At 28.5% G+C, this 25118-nt stretch overlaps 1 protein-coding gene across 1 annotated transcript; it reads left to right on the forward strand.

Moving 5' to 3' along the window:
• Positions 1-9167: 9167 nt before the first annotated feature.
• Positions 9168-18303, forward strand: LOC110650127 (zinc finger CCCH domain-containing protein 64). The gene is made up of 11 exons (XM_058145981.1): positions 9168-9333; positions 9470-9743; positions 10033-10162; positions 10276-10392; positions 14557-14674; positions 15013-15458; positions 15607-15892; positions 16218-16311; positions 17120-17265; positions 17663-17883; positions 17957-18303. The coding sequence occupies exons 1-10, from the start codon at positions 9259-9261 to the stop codon at positions 17789-17791; spliced, it is 1815 nt and encodes a 604-aa protein (XP_058001964.1). The 5' UTR covers positions 9168-9258; the 3' UTR covers positions 17792-17883; positions 17957-18303.
• Positions 18304-25118: the final 6815 nt, after the last annotated feature.

Raw genomic sequence — 25118 nt, forward strand, 5'->3', positions numbered from 1 at the left:
ATAAAAATTATTACTATTTTAATTAATTATATAATATAAAAATAATATTTTACATTAAAAAATAAATATTAAATAATTTATTTAAATAAATTATTTGATATATTAATTAATTAATTAATTATATAATATAAAACTAATATTTTAATATTAATAAAAGTCATTTTTTTAATATTATTTAAATAAAATAATTAAATATTTTAAAAATGATATTAAAATATTATTTTTATATTATATAATTTGTATAATTAAAATATTAAATAAATTATTTTTATATTATATTTTAATATTAAAAAAAATATTAATTAAATTAATTTATGTATAAAATAAAATTTATTAATTAAATTAAATTAAAAATTAAAAATATATTAAATTAAATCTTCTCAATAAATACAGGATAAATTAAATCTTATTCATATAGAAATTTAACTCCAGTGAAATCTAGCATATTTTATTATTTTATCAATGTATTTTGAGTTAACAATACTTATAAAATTTTAAACTTAAATTTTAATAAGAATTTTAAATTTAAATTTTAATAAGAATCAGTTATATAAAAATATATTTTATTGTTTTAATAAAATTTTAATATTTAATTCATAATATCAATTTTTTAATAAAAGAATTAAATAAAGTTTTATACTACAATCGAGAATTAAATAATATCAAAATTATGTTTTGGACTAAATGAAAACAAAAAAGACAGAACTTTATAATTAAAATTAAATAGTATTTTTACTTAAAAAATTAAAATAATAATTTTAATATTAAATAATTTTTCATCATATTCTTTAAATTTTTTAATTTTATTTTAATTAAAAATAATTAATAATTTTTATTATTCAAAAATTAAGATAGACCTTAATTAGAATACGCATTTTCTCAATTGGAATTTTTTTTTTATATTGAAGTCAACAATAATTTTAAATTGAAATTTAAATTTTGAATGCTATATTTATAAAAGAAAAGGTTAGAATAAATTTTTATAATAATAAATTTATTTACTATTTATATATAAAAAAATATAAAATAATGAATTAACTATTAATTTGAACATCTATCTGCACTATGAGTCAAACTTGTGATAATCATATAAGAAACTGAAAATTTTTTTACATTTCCCTAATAGTGCAAAAAATATAATATATTTATATGTTAATTTGAATTATTTAATTATTTTTACATAATATATATATATATATGTGTGTGTATTTTTCAAATAGTAGAGAAGGTAACTGGAATAGGGTGTGCATGTCAGATTAATTTTTTAAAAATAATATAAATTGAAACAATTTATGAAAATAATATTTTATTATAAAAAGAGGAAATTGATCTTTAATATAAGGAGAAGAGGAAATTACAAAAGAATCCGTATAAATTTATTTATTTATAATGTAAATATTTATTATGATAGTTTATGATTATTGATCTATACCATAAATTTTGCTATAATTTTAGTGTTACATATTTAACTTTATTATAGTTACTAAACAATAAAATTAGAAAGTAAAAAATTTATGATTTAATAGATTAATAAGTGTGAATTTTTATTTCATAATTTAAAAATATTATAAACTATAAATTTTTGATAATTTATGAAAAAAAATTAAGAAATAAAAAATTAAACTATAAATTACATTGAAATAAATTTTAAATTTTCATAATTTAAAAAATACAAATAAATAATTTTTATTTCAATTGTTCATCTATATTGAAAACCAGAATTCATAAAACTATTAATGAGTTTAACATATTTTATTATTTTATCAATGCGTTTTAATTTTAGAATATTAAGATTAATTTCAAGCCAATAAAAAATTTTATTTTAAATCTCAGGAAGAAATTAATTATATTAAAAAAATATAATTTATAATTTAATATAATTTTTATATTTAATTAATCATTATCAATTGTTATTTATTTCATAGGATTTTTCTCGTTTGCACTTGATTTATTATAAATCTAAAATATAAAATGTATAGTGATTAAATACGTAAGTCCTATATATTTATATCTTAGATTCATGATGGATTAAATTTATGCAAAATTTTCTATTTTTTTTAATAGCTAAATCTATAAAATATATAACTAATTTTGTTAGTTCGTCACACTGTCTGTTGTAATTTTCACTAAGCTATTTTACTCTTTATTTATCTTGTACATGAGTATAAATAGTTATTCTCATCGATGAGAAGCTCATGTTTGCAATAGAATGTTCGCTAAAACCTCAAAATCATTTTAATTAATTGAGATGCTCATAAAATTAGTCTAAACAATATTTTATTGTAAATAAATATAAATTTTAAACAAATTTTAAGATGCAAATCCTATTTCTTAATATATACATTAAGAAATAATTACTATTAAAAATTACCTTTAGTGATGACTTTATGGATCGTCGCTAATAATATTAATGATAAAATTGTAACGAGATGATCATTAATTCATACTAATATCTTTTAGCGACAAGAGTTAAAGGGATGACTTAAATTTACCGCTAATTTTTAGTTAATTGTTAAGAGGATGTATTTGCAATAATTTTAGTTCGATACATAAACTCTCATTGTTAAAAGGCATTCACAATGAATTAAAAGTAGATCCGTTCATGTTGTTTGTGATTAATTTAATAATAAATCCATTAATTTATATCTAAAAGTAATTTTTTTAGTACTACTTTTTAGATAAATATTGATTATGAGGATTAAATTCAAAATAATAAATCGCAATTATTTAGTCCTTTTTTGTTTATATATTAAATTATATATATTAATAAATTTTAATTTAATAGTATCAAATTTTTTACAATATTTTTATGATGTGATAAAAAATATAATGAAATTATGATTATAAATTTTATTATTTTATTTTAGTTATATAAAAAAAATTAATATAATAAAATAATAATTATATAATGCATTAATCGTATTTAGGATAAAATAATTTCATTACATATGAAAGTGACCCAATCCAGCTAACGCATATATATACATATAATCACAGAAACAATTCCTATTCATAGTTAATTATATAAAAAAAAAATTGTGCAATAATTTTTAAAACGAGAGATCTAAAATAAGAAAAATTTTTGCTTACACTTGATTTACCATGATAAAAAATATAAACATATGATGTTTATATATTTTAAAATAAATTTTACCCGTAATAACTGAAATTTGCTACTTGCCTAATTTTAGTTATTATACTTCGATTTATTTTAATAAAATCATTCGTCTAGCAATCACTTAAACTATAATCAATAACCAATGGATGTTTGGTATAAATGGTTTAACACTCTTATCCTTTAAGCAAAGTTAAGTATTCGATCCTCGTGGATGGAAATGATGCCCATTAATAGCACTTTACTCTTTAGTGGGTTAACCCAGTATAAATAGAATTAGTCTTGATTCATTAGATTGGAGATACCTATGTAATATAAAAAAAAAATAATAAAGTCTAATAAAATATCCGGTAAAACTTCTATATAATATGTGACTTTAATTCATAAAAAAAAAAAATTACATCTTTACTAAGAATAATTTTTTTTTCTTCAATTTTTTTTTTAAAGATAGGGATTAGTAAATTTAACAAATAATATGGAGATAAATTTTGTTTGTTTCTTTAGTTTTTTAATTTAACTTGGTTTGAGATAAATTTGTTATGATTTAAAATCACGCAAGATAGGGTATATAGAGCAAAGATCTCATATCTCTTGAATACTTGATGCCAACCTGACTTATATACTAATTAAGCATTTATAACTTATAAGTCGACTTTTGAGTTAGGCCCAAAGGCTTAAGTAGTATCAAAACCCAGATTCTTTTCGGGGGAAGGGTGAAGGGTGTGTATAGCAAATATTTCACATAGCTTGAACACCTGACGCTAATCTGGTTTATATATTAATTAAGCACTTGTAATTAACAAGTCAATTTTTGAGTTAGGCTCAAAAGTTTAAGTATAATAAAAAAAATTTAAAAAATAATTTTACTGAACTAAATTAAAATATAACGACTTTAATTAAATAATTAACAAAATTGAGTGATCGTTAAAAAAATTATTATAAATTTTACATATTAAGTTTATGATATATTAGGTTTGAAAAAAAAAAATTCTCTAAAACAAACTAAATTGAAGTTTGTGAGAGTAGACATGGTCAGTAACATAATGAGAATTGTATTGACTGATGTAGATAAATGTACAAGAGAGAGTTCCGGCTGTTAGTTACAGATAGGGGTTAGCATTTGGTTCGAATCGAATCAAATCAAATTGAATTAAATTATAAAAATTAAATTTTAAATTTTAGAAATCGAATCGAACTAAAATTAGTAAAAAATCAATCAAATCGAATCATTATATTTCGGTTTGATTCCGTTTAAACCAATTGGTTTTGATTTTTGATTGATTTTTAATTTAGACTTGATTTTCTAGTTATTTGGTCTAATTTTAACTTTGGTTTGAATCTAATAACCGTTAATCAATGAAATTAAATAATTAATATATATATAATTAAATATAATTCATAAATTTTTCATAAAAATAAATCAATTAAAAAATCGATTCGGTTCAATTTAGTTCGATTTGAATATATAAATTACTATTTGATTCGGTTCGATTTAACTGATTTTTTTTCTCTTTAAAATTAAATCAAACCAAAATAATCAAAATTTTTATAATGTAAAATCGAACCGAATGTATTAAATTTTAAAATTGAATAAATTGAACTGAATTGATTCGATTCAATTCAATTTTTTAATTTAACCAGCCCTAGTTACAGACGAGGACTTACACTCGGTTCACTTTTGACATGGCTAAGGATGGAGACCCATCCTCGTCAAAGTTGATGAGTATCAAACTAAAACTAAAGCACCTCATCGAATATTCAATTTCAGATCTGATCCCACAGAAAAAATGGAAATTTTCGATTTGATTTCAATGGCTTTCAAAAACTAGACTGTAGCCACTCTTTTTTATTATTATTGAAAATATTTTTTAAAAATTTATTATATATAAAAATTTTAAATAATATAAATAAATTTCATTAAATAATAAAAAATTAAAATTATTATTTATCAAATAAATATTTAATATTAGCCTGTAAAAAACATGAGCACTTAACAAATGATAATTTTTAAAATTATTTCTAAATATTGTGAATCTGCTCAAACTAATTCATGTATAATTCTATTTATATTAGTAAATAAATCACAAATTTAATAAATGGAATGGTTTATTTGCATGTTACTTTTATTTTTAGAGGAAATGAAATGATGAGATGGCTTCTTTCTTTCAAAGAAAAGAGAAGAGACAAAAGGAAATCATTGTTAGTTAATCATGATTAATTAGGATAAACTTAGTTAATCACTTCCATTTCTCTTTTTGGAATGTGATTAAAAAAAAAAAAAGAAAAAAGAAAAAAGAAAAAGCAGTTTCTGAATGATCAATTGCCTTGTCAATTAAAGGTTACATCAATTTATATGGTTGCCACCACTCAGTTTAATGGGCCATCATCAACACCAGAATTTAAATCAGTATCTGGTCTGGAGGTTGATCCCTAGAAGTCAACGAGTGAAACAGTTAATAACTCAATCAGTGAGCCATTAACTTAATTAATAAGTCATTTAAAATTATTATATATATATATATATATAAATTAATTTAAAATTAATTAAATATAATATTTATTAATATAAATAATTATAATTAATTAAATTTTAATTATTTAAAATAATATTTTAACATTTATTAAGTTATATTTATATAAATTTTTAAATTTTATATAAAAGTATTAAGTAATATAATAATTTCTTTTTATAAATATATAATTTATTTTTTAATATTTATGAAATATTAGATATATGTTAAAAAAATAAATATATAAAAAAAAACACATAAATATCAATGCTAGCTCAATTTATTTTAATTTTAAATATTTTTTTATGAGATTTTAAGTTTAATTCCCTATATTAACATTAAGGTACTGTTTATTTTATAAAAAATATTTTATTAAAAAATACTTTTCATATTTTATAGCATTTAAAACACTAAAAAAAATTTATAAACATAAAACATTTTATTGATTAAAGAAAAAATTAAATTATTTTTCAAAAAAATAACTTATTTTTGAAAAAAGAAAATCATATTTTTTAAACTTTTATAAACTTATTAAATCTTGAAAATACTTTTATTTATATATATATATATATATATATATATATATATGAAATAATCACATATCATTAATTTAATATTATAACTAAATAATAATAAATATTTTTATAAAAAAATTTTTTAAAAAATAATTTTCATAAAAAATATTCTCGATGTATAAATTATTTTTTATAAAATAAATAAAATTTTTAAAAAAATTTTATTAAATAATTAAATAGGCTGATTTAACCATAAATATTTATATTCGTTATCATAAACTTTATTTTATATAAAAATAAATATAATAAATTTTAAATTAAATATTTATATTTACGTTTGTTATATATAAATTTAGGCATAACTATTTAATTGAAAAAGTTATTAAATTTATTTTTATATAAAGTTGGATTTATATTAAATGATAATTTTTAGGCTGCATGAAAAATTACAAATAGAAGTTTTGGTTTCAATGCCTGACCTGAAATTAACTGTCTTACACGTTTAGACATAGAAACTCATGCACAACTTCATCTCCACATTCCCTTATGTCCATGTTTATATATATATACATATATTTAAAAAAAAACCTTTTATTTTATTATTAAGCATATAAATTATTATTATTATTATTGTTATTAATTTAAAATCATATATCATAATTCTCGTAAAATATTTAGTTTATTTTATTTAGACTACTTTCGATTTATGAAAAATAACTTGTATATGAAAAATAAAAAATATTTTTTATGAAAATATTTTTTATTATTTAGTTATAATTTTAAATTAATAATATATATTTATTTTATGCATGTATAAGAGTGGTGATATTTTAATAAGATAATAAAAATTTAAAAAATAATAAATGACTTTCTTTTTAAAAAAATAAAAATTATTTTTTAAAAAAATAACTTAATTTTCTTTTTGATAAAAAAATATTTTTCGTTAATTAATTTTTTTTAAATACCCTAAATATTAAAAAATATGAAAAATATTTTTAAAAAAAATATTTTCTTCATAATAGATGGAGTCTTAATTTAAAAAAAAATTTATAAGATTTCAGGGAGAGAATAAATAATGATTTTTACTAATTGTTATAAATAATCATACATTTTTTATTTTCAAATAAAATTTTATTTTATTTTTATTTTTATAAAAAATAAAAAGCATTAAAAAAACATTCATGTTTTCTTGAAAATAATGTAAAATAAGTTTTTAATTTAAACAATAAAAAAATTCATATTTCATAAATAAAAAAATATAATAAAATATAGTTAAAATTTTATTTTATTTTAAACTTTTTTAATTTATTAATTTTATAATATGATTAATTTTTTATCATTGTAAATAAATATTGTTAAAAGAATTACTAAATTTTAAATATAAAAATGTTATAATATAATTTTAATTATAAAAATTCATTATTTAAAAAAAAACAAAACTTTATATAATTTAAAGTTATTTTTTAAATCTTAATTAAAAATTTTAAATAATAAAAAATTTATTTTCAATTATTAATTTGAAAAATATACATGTGAATTTAAATTTTTTTTTTTTTGGCAAAATTTCAAAAAATTGCTCTCATTTTCTGTAAATGGACAGCCCTAAGGTTTTATTGTTTATAGTAGAGACACAGCTTGGCAAATATAAACATGGAGGGGTGGACCATGCGGCCAATGTGTGTAAACCGAAGAGTCCGCATCTTTCAAGCCGTTCACATTTTCCATTCTCTTTATTTATGGGAGATGATGATGGGAACAGAAATCATATCTGCCAAAATGCTCAATCCAAATTTTAATATTAATTAATATTCATATTATTTAAATTTAATTAAATTTATTTTAAATTTAATTATTATTATTATTATTATTAAAATAATATTCTAACTCATTTAATCTTACATATATTAATTAATCTTCTACATAAAAAATATTTTTAATCAATAATTTATATTTTAAAATTTAATAATTCTGTAAAATATTTAAATTTTTTTATTTAAAATAATATATATTATAATATATATATATATATTTTATATTTTATTAATTATTTATATAAATAAATTTAAGTAATAGATATTTAATATGTAAAAATTAAATTTTAATTTAAATTTATTATAAATATTATTTTTTAAATTTAAATTTATTTAAAATTTAATTTTTTATTATTTAAATTTATTTTATTAAAATTTAATAGGATAAGATATCCACAGATATTTAATTGCTTGCCTTTCCAACTAATAGCAACACATGATTGATTACTTTTTTTTTTAAAGCACACCACGTGATTGATAGCTTTACACCATAAAACCACCTACTTTTTTTTTTTTAAATAATAATAATAATAATAATAATAATAATAATAATAATAATTTTATTAATAAATTTTAAAAAATTCAACGCATTAAGTTAATTCAAAATCCAATCTCTTTTTTCTTCAAAGTATAAAACGCTGTGAATCTTTATAATAAATCAATTGGCTGTGCTGTTTGGTTCAATTCGAAAATTTTAAAAATTATATTTATAGTTAGTTAAAATTATTTTTTAAAAATATATATTATTCTATTCATAAAATATATTAATCAAATTCAATATAAGTTTAGCTTGTAAATATTTTTAATTCAATTTTTAAATTTATAAGATTTTTAAAATTAAATTAAATAAAATAATTAAAATCAATTCAATTTAAAAAATTAAATCCAAAAAATTTTGTAAAACAATTTATACAAATTAATTTATCAACTCAATTTTACAATAAATTATTTTATTTTAAATATAAAAATTAATAAAAAATTAATTAAATTAAATTCTTACAAAATTTTAATTTTCAAAATAGATTAAACCTAGATTTGGCCACATTTTATAATCCATTATATTTGTAGGATAAAATTATCATAGTATCATGGGCCTTCATCACAAGGCTTCTTGAAATTAAAGTTTCCATTAGTTTTAGGTCCAACGAAGTCAGGCCCAATTCTCCTCCTCCAGCAATTTGCTATGCAAATATGCACGCTTGCACAGAGTAGAATCCTCCTCCTTGCACAATCAGCAGAAATAATAATACGCACCTCGCTTTTTCCTCTTTCGCTGCCACACTCTCCTTTTCTTACCCTCGGCGTCCATGGCTCCACCGAGAATCCTTCTCTGCGGTGACGTTTTAGGCCGCCTCAATCACCTCTACAAGCGTGTCCAATCGGTCTCTCTCTCTCTCTCCATATGTTGTTTGTCTCTGCAGTTTATATATATATATATATATATATATATATATATATATATATATATATATAATTTTAGTTTTGAACTAAGCTGAAGTTGCGCTAATGAAATTGAAGGTGAACAAGTCGGCGGGACCATTTGATGCGCTTTTCTGCGTGGGCCAATTCTTCCCGGGCTCGCCTGAGCTGCTGGAGGAGTTCATGGACTACGTGGAAGGCCGCACTCAGATTCCCCTTCCTACCTACTTCATCGGCGACTATGGTGTCGGTGCCCCTAAAGTACTATCTGTTGCGTCCAAAAACTCCTCCAACTTGGGGTTCAAAATGGACGGTTTGAAAATTTGTGAGAATCTCTTTTGGCTCAGAGGCAGCGGCAAATTCACTCTCTACGGTAACATTCCAAATGCTATTCTCTGTTTCTTTTTAATTAAATAGAAGCAAATCGTTGAATTGGGCTTATTTTTACTTACATTGCTCATTTTATTAGTCAATTTTAGCTACTTGTTCATTTTAATCAATCATTTTTGCCTTATCTTAATCGCTTACTTAATTGAAGCTTATGTTATTGTCATATCATATGATTATATGCTTTTCTGCTACTGATAATAACATTTGGCCAATCTTCCATGAATCATGTATTCTCTTTTATACTGTAGCTAATTGATGGCATTGGAATTTAGGTTTATCTGTTGCATACCTATCGGGTAGGCGGTCATCGGACAGTCAACAATTTGGAACTTACAGTCAGGATGATGTTGATGCACTGCGAGCATTGGCTGACGAACCTGGAATAGTTGATTTGTTTCTAACATATCCTTGCTCTGTTATTAGTGAACTCCTTTACCAGTTGCTATTTGTATTTGCTTGCTTCGTTTTCTAGTTATGGCTGTGCGTGTATTTTGACTTCCTTAATAAGTTATCACTAATGAGTGGCCTACTGGCGTCACAAACAGAGCTACATCCGATATTCCTGCAGGAATTTCAGATTCAGCTGGTAGTGATTCTACTATATCTGAGTTAGTAGCAGAGATCAAACCACGGTAAGTCATGATTGGAGACTATTGTCACTGTGCATTGGCAATAATAGCACACTATTAGGTCAACTATTCCTCCCCATCTAAAAATTAGAGTTATGGATAATAGCAAAGCTTGCTGTGGAAGTGTTATTTTTGTTAAGCTTTAATTCTCTCCCTATTAACAATGCAACCCATTAATGGGTAACCATGCTTTATGTACACGATTTCTTAACTAAAAAGTAGGAGAGAGGTTTTATCTAAAAGCAAAAAGTGAAAAAAAAGTAAGGAAGCAATGATCTATGACCTTATGGTGTAGCTGGTTCTCTTTAGCTTAGGTGTATGGAAACTGAAAAATGAATTTGTTGTGGATGCTTTCGTGGGCAAATGCTACAAGCAACGTGGGCCGTGGGTTTAGTTGGCTAGATGGCTTTCTGCGGCAGCAATATTATTTACTAGTTTCTACTTAATTTCTATTGATTGACAGCTATGTTACTTCCTATTTTATTGCTATTACTTTTCTTGTTATGGTAGGAGTTCTACTCCTAGTAGGATTTCAATTATTAGCTTACATAGTTATTAAAAGCACAAGGCACTCCAAGGCGCTAAGCGGTCCTGGAGTCTAGGTGCAAGGTGCAGGCATGCGACTGAGCGAGGTGAGACGCAAAAATAAAAAAGAAGTCATGACAATAATATTAATTACATATAAAAGTATATGTAATATATTATTTATTTTAATTTTATTGTACCACCACTATTGTTAATTAAATTACATGCATGAGTCAAAATCATTATTAAAATGCGTTATATGACTTTTATTTTTAATCAAATCTAATATTAAAATCATAATTTTAATTTTCTATTGTATTATAATTTTGATTTAATAATACCATGTTAATCATAACTTAAAATAATTTAAATTTTATAAATTCATTAAATATGTTACATTTATCTTTTAACTTATGTAAAATAGGATTTTAAAAAATTAAAAACATGCAAATGCAAAAGAGCACCAAAAAACTCTAAAGTAGATTTAAGCCCATTAACCATTAGTCCATTTTAATTACCATTAGCCACATTAGAGATAAACAGCCAATATACAGACACAACCAAGTTTTATCATTGAGAGCAAAGGCAGCTAGAGCTAGCCAAATACGTCTGCTTTTATTTCTCTTCTTCTTTTTAGTGGCTGTCTTTGATGGGCAGGTTGCTTTTCCTCCTCAGCCTCCCCCCCCTCTCCCTTCTTTTTGGTCTTCTTCTTCCCCACCTTACCCAAGCTCGCCTAGGCATGCCTTGCACCTCACCGTGCCTGGCAGCGTGGGTGAGGCCAAGCGCCTTTCTTAGGGCATGGCGCAACCTCTTGTGCCTTGAGCGCCTTGCACCTTGCAACTCAGATGCGCCTTTCACAATACTGTTAGCTTGTACTCTCCTATTTGAGGGAGGTAGTATTAAGAAATAAAGAAATAAAAACAAGCAGAATTATTTCCTCTAGATTGAAATCTGGACTCACTCTTAACAAGTCTAAGGTCAAAGCACCCTTTTAACGAGCTCACATTCAACAATAATAGGTCAAGTGAAGAATCGATATAAAGCAAAAGTTTCAACTTTTGAATTAGATTTTACTTTTAACAGACTCGTGATGAGATCCTCGGTGTCAAAACATAACAACTTGATATTAGAGCATTGAAATATGGCAGCATATGCCTTGTTTCATATAGATGATGAAGGCGGAATGCACCTTGCTATTTACTAACCAACAATTCTTTTGTTCGATGCAATCAGAGATGAAATTGTTGCTACAGAATCTTTTTCCCAGCTCCGAGACCATATTTTACAAGGGCGAGAAGTTGACGACTGGTTTGTTCAAGATGAGTTGGTTTTTTTCCAAGAAAAGTTTTATTTGTTGCCAACATGGGTTACCAAAGGTTAGTGTTAAGAGTGTTCTGTTACTTTTAACAGACTCGTGATGAGATCCTCGGTGTCAGAACATAACAACTTGATATTAGAGCATTGAAATAAGGCAGCATATGCCTTGTTTCATATAGATGATGAAGGCGGAATGCACCTTGCTATTTACTAACCAACAATTCTTTTGTTCGATGCAATCAGAGATGAAATTGTTGCTACGGAATCTTTTTCCCAGCTCCGAGACCATATTATACAAGGGCGAGAAGTTGACGACTGGTTTGTTCAAGATGAGTTGGTTTTTTTCCAAGAAAAGTTTTATTTGTTGCCAACATCTCCTCTGGTTTCCACTGTAATAGCTAGACTACATGATGGCACTCATGAAGGATTACAGAAAACACTTCAGCATGATCGCTGTGATTTTTATTGGAAGGGCATGAAAAGAGATATTGCAACTTTGTTAGTGCTTGTGTTGTTTGTCAACAAAATAAAATGGACCACTTGCATCTTGCGGGTTTACTAAAACCACTCTTTCTTCCATCATGAGTATGGTCAGATATTTTATGGATTTCAAATATGGGTTACCAAAGGTTAGTGATAAGAGTGTTCTGTTTGTAGTAGTTGATCGATTTTGAAAATATGCCCACTTTATTCCTTTGCCTTGGCAATTATGGTTGCTCATGTATTTTTCTCTATTATCTTTCGTTTACATGGGTTGCTTGAGACTATTGTAAGTGATCAGGATGTCGTATTTACTATTGATTTTTGGAAAGAGTTTTTTTGTCTCTACAACATCAAATTTGCCTTCTCCTCTACCCACCACCATCAAACAAATGGCCAAAATGAAATAGTAAACCGCACTATTGAGATGTACTTGCATTGTTTTGGTGGAGATAAACCATAGAGTTGGGTTGATTGGGTGCCATGGGCAGAATTCTGTTATAATCCTTCCTTTCATTTGGCACTTAAGACTTTGCCTTTTCGTGTGGTTTACGGCCATGATCCCCCTCAATTGCTCTCTTATGTGCCTGGTTCCTCTCAAATGCATGTGGTTGACTAGGCATTACAAGAAAGGGATGCTATTCTTGAGGATATTTGCATGCGATTGTTGTAAGCTCAGCACCATATGAAGGAACAATATGATAAGGGACATAAGGAGGTTATTTTCCAGCCTGGTGATTTGTTATGGCGTCGTTTGTTACCATATTGACACCTTTCAGTCTCGCATGCTGTTTGGCATAAACTTCTCCTAAATTTATGGTCCATACCTACTCATTCGCTGCATTGGTGAAGTAGCTTATCGATTAGAACTTCCTTCTACTGCTAAGATCCATAATGTCTTCCATTCGTCATTGTTAAAGGCATCGTTTGTTACCATATTGACACCTTTCAGTCTCCCATGCTGTTTGGCATAAACTTGCTCATAAATTTATGGTCCATTCCAAGTCATGCGCCACATTGGTGAAGTAGCTTATCAATTAGAACTCCATAATGTCTTCCATTCGTCATTGTTAAAGGCATTTCACAGAGAGACTCCCCCAACTACGTCAACTTTGCCTCCTGTGGTTGATGGACATTGTCCCTACTCCTCATAGCATCCTTTGTGCTCGTTTGCATCGTGGACAATGGGAGATTTTGGTTCATTGGGATGGCACGTCTGCTGCAGATGCTACTTGGGATGTCCTCGTCTTTCTTGAAGCTTATCCTACTTTTGAGCTTGAGGAGAAGCTCTTTCTCCAAGAGTGGAGTGACATTATGGATGCTTTCATGGGCAAACGCTGCAAGCGATGTGGGCCGTGGGTTTAGTTGCAAGATGACTTTCTGCAGTAGCAATATTATTTCCTACTTAATTTCTATTAATTGACAGCTATGTTACTTCCTATTTTATTGCCATTACTTTTCTTGTTATGGTAAGAGTTTTATTCCTAGTAGGATTTCAATTATTAGCCTGTAGGCATTAAGAAATAAAAACAAGCAGAATTATTTCCACTAAATTGAGATTTGGACTTTCTCTTAACGAGTCTAAGGTCAGAGATCCCTTTTAATTAGCTCACATTCAGCAACAATATGTTGAGTAAAGAATCAAGGTAAAGCAAAAGCTTTAGCATTTGAATTAGATTTACTGTTAACAGACACGTGACAAGATCCTGGGCACAAGAACATAACAAAATTTCATCTATTGCATTCCTCAGTGGTTCTTTGCTGTTTTTTGTCCTGTTAGAACTAGAAACGCATTTAACAGAATTATTTATTATATTTTCTCACAACAGTTTGTCATTTGTGCAGCTATCACATTGCAGGTGCTAAAGGTGTATTTTATGCTCGTGAACCTTACTCTAACATTGATGCTGTGCATGTTACCCGCTTCTTTGGTCTTGCATCAGTTGGAAATAAGGATAAACAGGTGTAGTTGTTGTGCTCAATGCGATTTCCAATAAGTTCTCTAGATTTGTTTGCCTTATTTTTGACATGTTTGGAAACTTCTTTTGAATGCATATTGTGGTCCAGTAATTGTATGTTGAAAACAATGTGAAGCTTTATTGTTTAACCTTGGCCTCTGTCGACATAAGGCATAACAGGATGACAAGAGGCTGATAGCAGTCATGACTGATGCATGATCTGATATATGATGCTTGCTTTTCTTTGATTTTATAATATCTTGCAAGTTTTATTCCACCTAATTGATTTACATTTTATCTTATGGGCATTCTTTAACTCTTGGTGCCTGTGCTTGTTTCTCAGAAATTTATCCATGCAATTTCTCCTACTCCAGGATCTACAATGACTGCTGTGGAGATTAGCATGAAGCCCTCTAACACTACTTCATCCCCATACACCTTTTCAGAGCAAACAGTTCATCCTAAAGAAACCACCAAGAGGCCTAGTGATGGTGTGTCTGATTCTCAATATTGGAGATATGATGTCTCCCAAAAACGTCAGAAAGCTGGAGCTAGAGATGGTGATAAACTGTGTTTTAAATTTATTTATTCTGGTTCTTGTCCACGAGGGGAAAACTGCCACTTTCAGCATGACATAGATGCAAGGGAACAATATTTAAGAGGTGTTTGTATTGATTTTCTTATCAAAGGAAAATGCGAAAGAGGTCCAGACTGCAACTTTAAGCACGATTTGCAGAGCAAAGTTGAGAGCTATTCTCACAGGAGACATGGCTCTGAAAATGCTAACAGGTCAGCATTTGATCAAATGGTTGATGGTCCTTGCATGTTGATTTCTGTTTGTGTTTAAGGTGTTTGAGCGTTCTTCCTTCTCCACCTCCTGCCTTCCTCTGTGTGTGTGTGTGTGTGCATGGTAATGAATCCTGTAATTGTGTTACAGGTCAAAAGAGTGCTGGTTTTGTTTGTCAAGCCCCAGCGTGGAGTCACATCTGATCATTAGCATAGGAGAAAGTTACTACTGTGCCCTGGCCAAAGGCCCCCTTGTTCAAGACCATGTCCTATTAATACCCATTGAGCACTCACCTAGTACCCTTTCTTTACCGCAAGAATGTGAATCTGAACTTGTTAGATTCAAGAATAGTCTAAAATTATATTTTAAGAACAGGGGAAAGGAAGCTATCATATTTGAGTGGGTTTCCAAGCGTGGTACTCATGCTAATCTTCAGGTAAAATGAAATACATTCTGAAATATGTATCTAGATGCTAGATGTATTAAAAAAAATTGTAAATTTCTTATAAAGGCCCAATGGTTTTAATTTTTTTTTTTTATGAGAAGCTGCTACTGTTATTTTCCATGGTTGTCTCTCTGTACTTTCGTGAAATTTACAAATATGTTGATCAAAACTCTTGCCATTTTAATGGTAGTTTGTGGGATATGATGAACACTTGTTTTTCAAAAGGTTTTAAATGACAGAACAATAACAATAGAGGAGGACCTGCCACTATTATTTTGGTATTTAACTTATTTTGTCTTCTTTTTCTTTTCATTAGGCTGCTCCTGTTCCATCATCTAGAGTGGCTGCTGTTCAGGATATATTTAATATGGCTGCTGATAAACTGGGTTTTAAATTTGTGGCCATGAAATGTAAGTTGAAATTACTCAAGGTTGTTAATAATTACTCTGCTCAGTTCTTGGCCTAATTTTTGCCTTAAAGTTTAAAGTTCAAAGTACAATGCAAGCCCTATGTCTCGTAATTCCTTGGTGAAGTTTCTACTTTATTTTATTTTTTCTGTGTTTGGAATACCTTCCGAATCATCAGCATGTTACCTTCTCAAAAGTATTTTTTTAATTTCATCTCAGCCATCTTGAAGACAGCTTTTTTTACCATAACTTTTTGAGAAAGTGAATTAAGAGCCCTTTAACTTTTTAATGTTTTTGTTTTTAAACCATCCAATTGAAGTTCTGTTTTAGCCCTTAACTTTTCAATTTAGGTGCTACTAAATACCAATTTGGCATAAAAAAAGTATAATTTTCCTAAATATAAACAAAAGGCAAGTTCACAATAGTGGAGTTTGTCCTTAAAAAAAAAAAAAACTTAAAATCTAATATCATATTGTAAAATATTCTTATATTGAGGCCATAAACGGATGCTATTTACATTTTTTATAACCAAATGCATTTAATTATATATATGCAAGCTTTAAAAATAAGTATTGAAGGACTCAAAAACATAAAAGTTTTGGTGAATTAGCCAAATATTATATTTGTACAATTAAGTTAGTATTCAATACAGGATTTAATAGAGCACACTTTTAATTGGATGTCTCAATAGCAAGGACTTGAATATATTTAAGGGATTTTTTAACTGGTGTTTTGCTTAAGCCTAAACTTGTAAAAACAGTTGAACTTCCATGGTTTCCAATGTATTGTCATACTGTTGTTTCTCTTGCAGTCGATAATAATTCTGATGGCAGAAAATGGTTGAGGGCACAGTTTGATAGGAACTATAGTTTCTTCTATGTGGAACTCCCTGATGGTACTATTCTATCACATTTGATTGAGGAGAATGAGAGATTTCCGGTGCAATTTGGACGTGAAGTAAGACACTAACATGCTAAATCTAACTGTTAAACATGAGATTATGCTGATTTTTATTTTATATATATATATATATATATCTAATCTGTTGGTTGGGATAATTGATTTAACTTATAAATGTGATTTCTGTTCACCAAACTATAGCCTGTGTTATTTATAGTTTTATATTTTAAATTAATTTGATTTTTATGTTTAAGTTCTCACTCTTGTTAGGTTAATGATCTAATTTATACTAAACTTTGTGTAAGTTAATGTGATTGCACAAATAAGACAAGATTTTGAGTGTAAATTATTTGAAGTTTATTGAACTTCCCTTCAAATTAATAATGTAAATTAAGAATCAACATTTCTTTTATTTGCAAGCAGCTAACTAAGTATGAAATGAAATATTTTACAGGTTCTAGCAGGGTTGTTGAACGCACCTGAGAGAGCTGATTGGAGGACTTGTAAGCTTAGCAAAGAGGAGGAAACAAAAATGGTAGAAGAATTCCAGAAAAAATTTGAAGAGTTGGATCCAACTCGATGATTTATATTTTATGCATAGCACCATCAGTCTTGTGTTTGATGCCTAGTAGCTACCACCACTATGCTCTTCATCAATGATTTTACTCACATAAGGTACACCTCTTCAATTTTAGATCACATAAGGTCTTTTTGCTTCATATTTAATATGTATTTGTTGTTGGAACAGTGCGGGGGGACACTTCATTATTCCCTAGCAGATGAACACCCAGTTTATCTCATTTCTTGAACTGGCAGAATTAGAAGTAACCTGCTGCAGATTAACCTCCTCTAGTATTTGATTTATTACAATCCAAGCTAGAGATGAGACCCTGACCCATCCAGGTATAAGGAAAGCTAGTTCTTTCCCTTGTTTTGCCTCTCATCTTTCTGAATTTGGCTTTCAGATGTATTTCATTATAATGGAATTGCAATTACATATTTTATTAGCTTATTTCGTTGCATAAATTTTTGACATAATGTAATATTACATTATACAATCAATTGCGCTTTAATTAACGTAAGTTTATATGATTAGTCTTTTTGTTTTAATTCTATTATTGCCCCAAATTCTCAACACAATTGCCATTCACAAACGGTTGCTGCCACCACCACTCATGGCAACCACTATTACCACCACAACTATCATCACTATTGCCATTGACTAACAATTACTATTACTGTACTCTGTTGTTATTATCATCACAAATGAACTAAATATTAAGACAGATTATCATTATATTATAATACATGAATTTTTATTTTGCAACCAAATTTGAAATGAAATGATAATTTTATTACATTTCTTGTTACTTTACATAATTGATTATGTTATATTATATACAATGTAGCGTATATAGTTTGTTGGATTGTGGGTCATTGCAACTTAGCTCGTGTTAATTATAGATCTACCTAGGTCTAGAAAGCAATGCAATTCAAGTTTCAGTAACCCTTTTCTGCATTTTCGTGCTAATTGAAGTTGGGGGGACCTGGAGATTGATTGCTGGGACCTGAAAATTAATGCCTCTGATTTTTCTATGTAATGAAAGGTTGATTAAGGGTAGTTTCCTTGTGAACTAGGCTGGATAGATCCCACTCCCATCCAATGTTTGTAGTGTTCCATGAAAAGGACGTCTCTTTTTCAGCCTTTATGAAGAGAAATAAGTAAGAAATAATTAAAATGAGGGCCTGGCGTGAATCAGATAATGAAGTTTTAATTGCATTTCCACCCATGATTTGAGAAAGTAGTTGAAACGCTTTTATGATAGTCTCAGCCTTTATAATGTTCAGCTAGACGTTCCGAACCGAAAACTGGTTAAACCCCATGTTTGACTTGAATTGTGAATGAACGAAATTGAAATTAAATCAGAATGTTTGGTTCAGTTCTGGGACACAATTTTTTTTCCATTTAAAAATATTGGGAAAAAAATTGGACCGTTGAATTTGATTCGGATTGGATCAAACCAAAATTAAAACCAAAATCTTGAGATTTAAGAGTCGATTTAGATTCACTCTTTCAAAGATCTTAAACCAGTTCGAACTCAAACTGAAAGCGGACATGGCCGTGTATATGTTCACTTGCTTGCAGACGATGGCACAAAGGATTACTCCGCCAACTTTTTTATGGTGGAAAACTTATCAGAAATAATTGAAGAGAAGGGTCAACTTCAAATATACCATTGGCTTAGGCTGATGCCCACAGGATTTGGGGCCCTTTAAGCCTTACCTTGCACTGGCACTGATAAAGAAGTTTCGTTGAGATAAAGTTTGGGTGTCTGGGATCCGTCATGCTAAGAGATAATTACAAAGATTTCTTTCCTTTAACTTTGTGACCCATCAGAAACGCACCTGCCTCGGCTTGTTCCGTAAGATGCATTTAATATAAAACTGAAGGAATACCAACCAGACTAGTCACATTCTATTTTATGGCTTGTCCGCATAAACTATGACCTTCCTTGCTGTAGTCACCTCGGAAATTAAAATATAATTATATTTACTGGGAAAGAAATGTTCTTTAAAAGTGAAGAGTCCCAAGTAATTCCTTAATTTTCCTTGACAATTGAGTCTCACTAAGATTAAATTCCTTCAAAACTCATAAACATGATTCTTAGATATTGAAAATTGCCACTTTTTTTTTTGGGCATTTCTGCAAGAAAGAACACCAACTAGTGTCAAAACACATTCACGAGCTTGCAAAAAGGTAAATATAATTTGTATTTTAGCAAAATCATATCAACATTGAAGTGCATGTCCAACCAAGCAATATATGGAATCAATTAACTTTGACTATAAACATATTTATAGTCTTCACGTGGAAACAGAATATGTCCTACGTACGCTGCTCCTATTCATGGTTTCTCTGTTTTTCATTATAATTTATTAAAAAAAAAAAAAAAGAAAGATTATCATGAGTAACTTACTACTTTATTAGGAATTAAGGAAAGTATTGGTCCATCTTTTTGGTCACATGCCACACAATACCCACATCATTATTGTTTAAAAAAAATATTTTAATTAAAATTAATTAAAAATTTAATTAAATATATTTTAATTATATAAATTACAAAAACATTTAAATTATTTTTTATTATATTTAAAATGATTTAATTTTAAAAAAATACGAGCCTCTAACATAAAAGGAAAGTGGTGCTTATGTCCAAACGAGGCTGGTACAGTGTCAAGGCTAATTATTAGATGTACCGGGAGTACTAAAAAATAGTGCTCTCTCTCACACACATAAAAGTGAGACATTTCTATAATATAGAGAATGGGTCCCATATGATTGTGAGATATTGTATATGTACTGGGTGCACCTAATAATTTCTCCAGTGCTGAACGTGTACCACATCTACGAATTGGTTAAGTGTTTAATTCGTAAAATCGATCATCTGAATCTCATTTTACATATCTAGTGTTCAGTCTTTCATTAACTTTTTCTATGGTTAATGAAAATGATGATTCCACAGTACACACTATTCTAAGAGTGCGTTTGGTACAGGGTTAATAATCAACCTTATAATTTTTAATGTTATTTTGATACTTTAAAGTGAATAGGTTAATTTTTAACCTCATTAATATTTAACCCCTTTTTAAGGGTTAAATGTTAACCTTGGGGTATGTAGGTTAATAGAAGTTAAATACACTATTTATATAACAATTTCCTATTTATTCTCAACTTGTTTTATTTTTTGGTCCCTTCATCTCCAAAAACTCTTCATCTCCTACAACAAGAAGAAGGTATGATTTTTTTTTTTCAATCACATGAGCAAAACCATAAATTTTTTGGATGTGAAAATATGAATTTCTATCTTGTTTATTCCATTATGAGTTGCAAAAAAGTTATATATATATATATATATATATGTATTTATATATTTTTATGCGAGCTCAATTTTTTAACCTTATATCAAACATCATTAATTGTTACACTATTAATTATCTTTTACCCTTCTTAATAATTACTCTCTTAAATTTTACAAAGTTAACACTTAACCCTCAATTTTTTAACCCTGTACCAAACGCACCTAAGAGAATATTTTTCTTGGTTTATAACCTACTCAATCAATTTATAAACTTTAAAAAAAAATTATAATTATGCCCTAAAGTATTATTATATATTTTTATAATAATATTTCATAATTATTTATTTTGAATATATTAAATTAATATAAAAAATGACGCTTTTATAATTGTTTAAAAAAAATTAGTGCCAATGTGTGAAAATTTTGGGGTCGGTTATATGGATTCTCTTTCTCAATTCTAAACGATTTTGAGTTAAATCCTTAGAAATGTGTAATACTTTTATGTTATATTTTACTACTCTCTTCCAAGCCAGTTTAGGTTTACCAATTCTTTTCTTTCTATCATCTATTCTAATGTGCTCTACTTGTCTAACTGAAACATCCGTATGTTTATTATTGTAACACCCCTGATTTTTTTATATATTATTATTGGGCTTCGTGTAGGTATCCTCAATTCGCGGAAATTCGACAGTTGTCCGGATCTGTGAATTTCCGGCCAGACAGACCAGCTACCGGAAAGGTCTCCGAATTGGATCGACGTTTTGGCTATCCCACCATTGTCAGGCATCCCGAGCGCGTTCCCAAAGTCGGAATCGGCAAAGGTAAACCCGAACCTTGCTTTTTCGTAATTTTCTAGTGCTTAAATAGGATTAAAAATCCATAAAATATTCGTGGTAGCTTAGAAAATTACGATTCTTTTTGCAATAGCTTAGTAATATTTCTAAGGACCATGGCGAGTTTTATAATTTTTAGAGCTTATTTGAGCAGTTTTTGCAAAAATGATCAATTATAAGGACTAAATTGAAATTTTATATATTGTGATGAATGATTGATTTGATGGGCCCAGGAGGGGCTGTGTGATGTGATTGAGTTGTGGATATATGGATTGTGGATATAGAAGTGTGTTTTGAGCCCTTTTGCAGGTTGGGTAGGTTCTAGGTATAGGGGAGACTCTGCCGGATTTTCGGCACGACTTAGGACGTATTGAGTCTTTTCTTGATTTGTATTGAGTCATTTGTATTAAATAATTGTAATATAATTGTCAGGTGAGTCGGATGACCTTCTTCCTCCGCCCGCCACGGTGATTGTCGTCAAGTCTGTGAGTAAAATATTAATTTTAATTGTAATTTCGATATTATTATATGTTCAGCATGCCCATGCATCACTTATATGCATATATTTATGTAGTTAAACTCTAGGCACGATTTATGTTGCATTCATAACTGTTAATGTGCCATGAGTGTTGTTATGGTAATTTGGAGCAGTGTGCGTGCGTTGGCGTGCGTGTGATGTGGTGTGGACTATGGATAGGACGGGGTAGTCACGGCTTGAGTTCTTCGCTGGGACCCGTTCCTTCGAGGGGTAGTCACGGCTTGAGTTCTTCGCTGGGACCCTCGATTTGGTTTATTAAGCGAAAGTCCGGCTTGAGTTCTTCGCTGGCACCAGGTTGGATTTAAGAGAGCTGTATAGGGGATCAACTCCCAATATATTATGATTGATGCTACAGGGTGCGTGAGTGCTCCAAATTACCTTTTTGATGCTATGATGTGAATATGATGTTGATGTTGCATTTCACTCTACAGGGTGCATTAGTTCTGAGATAGTTATAGAGATTATGGTTAAAATTGATATTTTACTCTCTGAGTCGAACGCTCACTCTGTTCAAAAATTTTTACAGCCATAGGAGGATATTTTATTCTGGGTTAACCTGCTTTTATACTTCGCAGGTTGTTTATTGATATTTGTGTAATTTTATGTACTCCTAGAATTTCCGCATGTGTTAGCAGTAATTATTTGAATTTGGTCTGTAATATTATTATCATGTTGGACCTGTAAACTTAATATTCTATGTCTGTTTGATGGATTGGATGAGGGAGCTGAGCTCCCATTTATTATTATGTTGATGAGTATGTGGAGGGTGAGCTGAGCTCCCCAATTGACTATATATTGTGTTTACAGGTCGGGTGAGTCGAAAACTCCCCGTTGGTAAGTCCATTTTATGGCCGGACTCTGTCCGTTTGTTTTCTTGATATTGGGCCCAAATGGGTCTTAGAGTTGGGTTAATGAACAGTTAGGCTTACTACGGGCCTCGGGGGCTTTAAGCTGGCCCAGGTCCTAGTGCCGGTCCGGCCCATAGGTTGGGTCGTGACAAATGTGGTATCAGAGCTTAGGCTCCAGATTCATAGGGAAAAATTATCTAAGTGTTGGGAAGAGTCTACTAGGAGTCACATGCGGAGTATAGGATTCTGTTTCGTCTTTTCCTGTAATTCTTTGTTTCTAGATTCTACGTTATACCTCGGGAAATATAAGATTACCTCAGTTAGTGTCTTGATTTTCGTGGAGTACACGGAAATGTGAAATAGAGTTAGTAGACATGTGAGATCTATCATGAGGATACGTACTCCAAGAAATGTTATATTTTTGTCAGTATGGGTTTAAATGGTGTGCCCATTTCGTAAGACACGAGTGCATAAAAGTGAGTCTTAAAAATGATTGCCCTAGATAAGGATGAGGATACCACTCTTGCGGTCATCAGTAGATGACCCAGTCAGAATAAGTTTGTGATAATAGAAGATTCAGGAGAGATAAGAAATTAGGAGACCTAGTCTGTCCGGACGTATCATAGTAACTATACAATGTTCTCGATGTCTGCTCTGTAAGTCGCAGATTACATGCATCGACATGAGATTATTGTGTAGAGTGCGTGCATCCCCGTGGTGCTCCATAATGAGGGTGTTTGAGATGGCTTCGCTTTGGTACAGTTATGCGAGCAGTTCTATATTTGCAGAGGAGTTGGGAACTCTGGCTAAGAGTCTAGAGTTAGAATATTAAAAGGTCACGGTTGGGTGATAACTAGAGTCGATGACTCAGTTACTGACATGAGCTAGAGTTACATCAAGAGTTGCCATCAGACCAGAGATTTCAGACTAGTTGCAAAGTAAAGGTGACACTTATAGAGTGAGAATAGTATACCTTGTGTGTATCAGTATGGAATAAAGTACAACTCTACTACCTAGAGAAGGTCGAAACTATAAATTGATGATTTATAGAGCTATGATATGATAAAAGAGTCATTAACTTGACATGGTTCTGGCAAGGTGGTAGATGTAGTACCTTTGTTGCAGCAAGTTAGGATATAGTCCTATCTTTTCAGAATGGATCGAAGGTTATTACTGATAATGATGACTTATGGAATAGTGTCCCAGATGGGACTGTAGAGTGTGGTAGAGAGTAGTTGGCTCGGGTATCCTGGAGAGGATACAAGTTCCATTATAGGAATCATATATAATCGATTAAAATCAGATATTGACACATGAAATATATCACCCTCACATAGTCACCATCTACAGGATCAAGAAGAAATCAACACAAAAGAAAATAGATTCAAGAAACCCATATTAAACAAATCCCTATTCCCTTGTATTAAGAAGGCTCATTAGCTCACTCCCAACTTTAAAAACAAATAATTAGCATTAAAATTTTATTTATTTAGTAAAAAAATGATTTAAAAAATATTTTTTATAAAAATATTTTTATTATTTAATTATAATTTTAAATTAATAATACACATTTATATTATTTATATATAAATATTTTTATATTTTAATAAGATTATTAAAATTAAAAAAAAATAATTTATTCTTTTAAGAAGGTAAGTCATTTAAAAAAAAATAATTTTAAAAAAATATTTTTTATTTATTATTTTTTTAGTGTTTGAAATGATAAAAAAAATCGAAATATGGATTAAATATTTTTTTTTGCAAAATATTAATTAATTAAAGAAATTTAAAAAAAATTAAATTATTTTTAAGAGAAATGAATTTTGTTAAA

The sequence above is a fragment of the Hevea brasiliensis genome, chromosome 4 (genome assembly GCF_030052815.1).
Source record: "Hevea brasiliensis isolate MT/VB/25A 57/8 chromosome 4, ASM3005281v1, whole genome shotgun sequence".
Classification (NCBI taxonomy): domain Eukaryota; kingdom Viridiplantae; phylum Streptophyta; class Magnoliopsida; order Malpighiales; family Euphorbiaceae; genus Hevea; species Hevea brasiliensis.

Bases quoted from the DNA above. Each gene is read 5' to 3' on its own strand.
- LOC110650127 (XM_058145981.1), top strand. From the start codon at position 9,259: ATGGCTCCACCGAGAATCCTTCTCTGCGGTGACGTTTTAGGCCGCCTC. The intron at 15,459-15,606 runs GTCAGCATTTGA...ATTGTGTTACAG, and splicing joins GGCTCTGAAAATGCTAACAG to GTCAAAAGAGTGCTGGTTTT. The intron at 15,893-16,217 runs GTAAAATGAAAT...TCTTTTCATTAG, and splicing joins GTACTCATGCTAATCTTCAG to GCTGCTCCTGTTCCATCATC.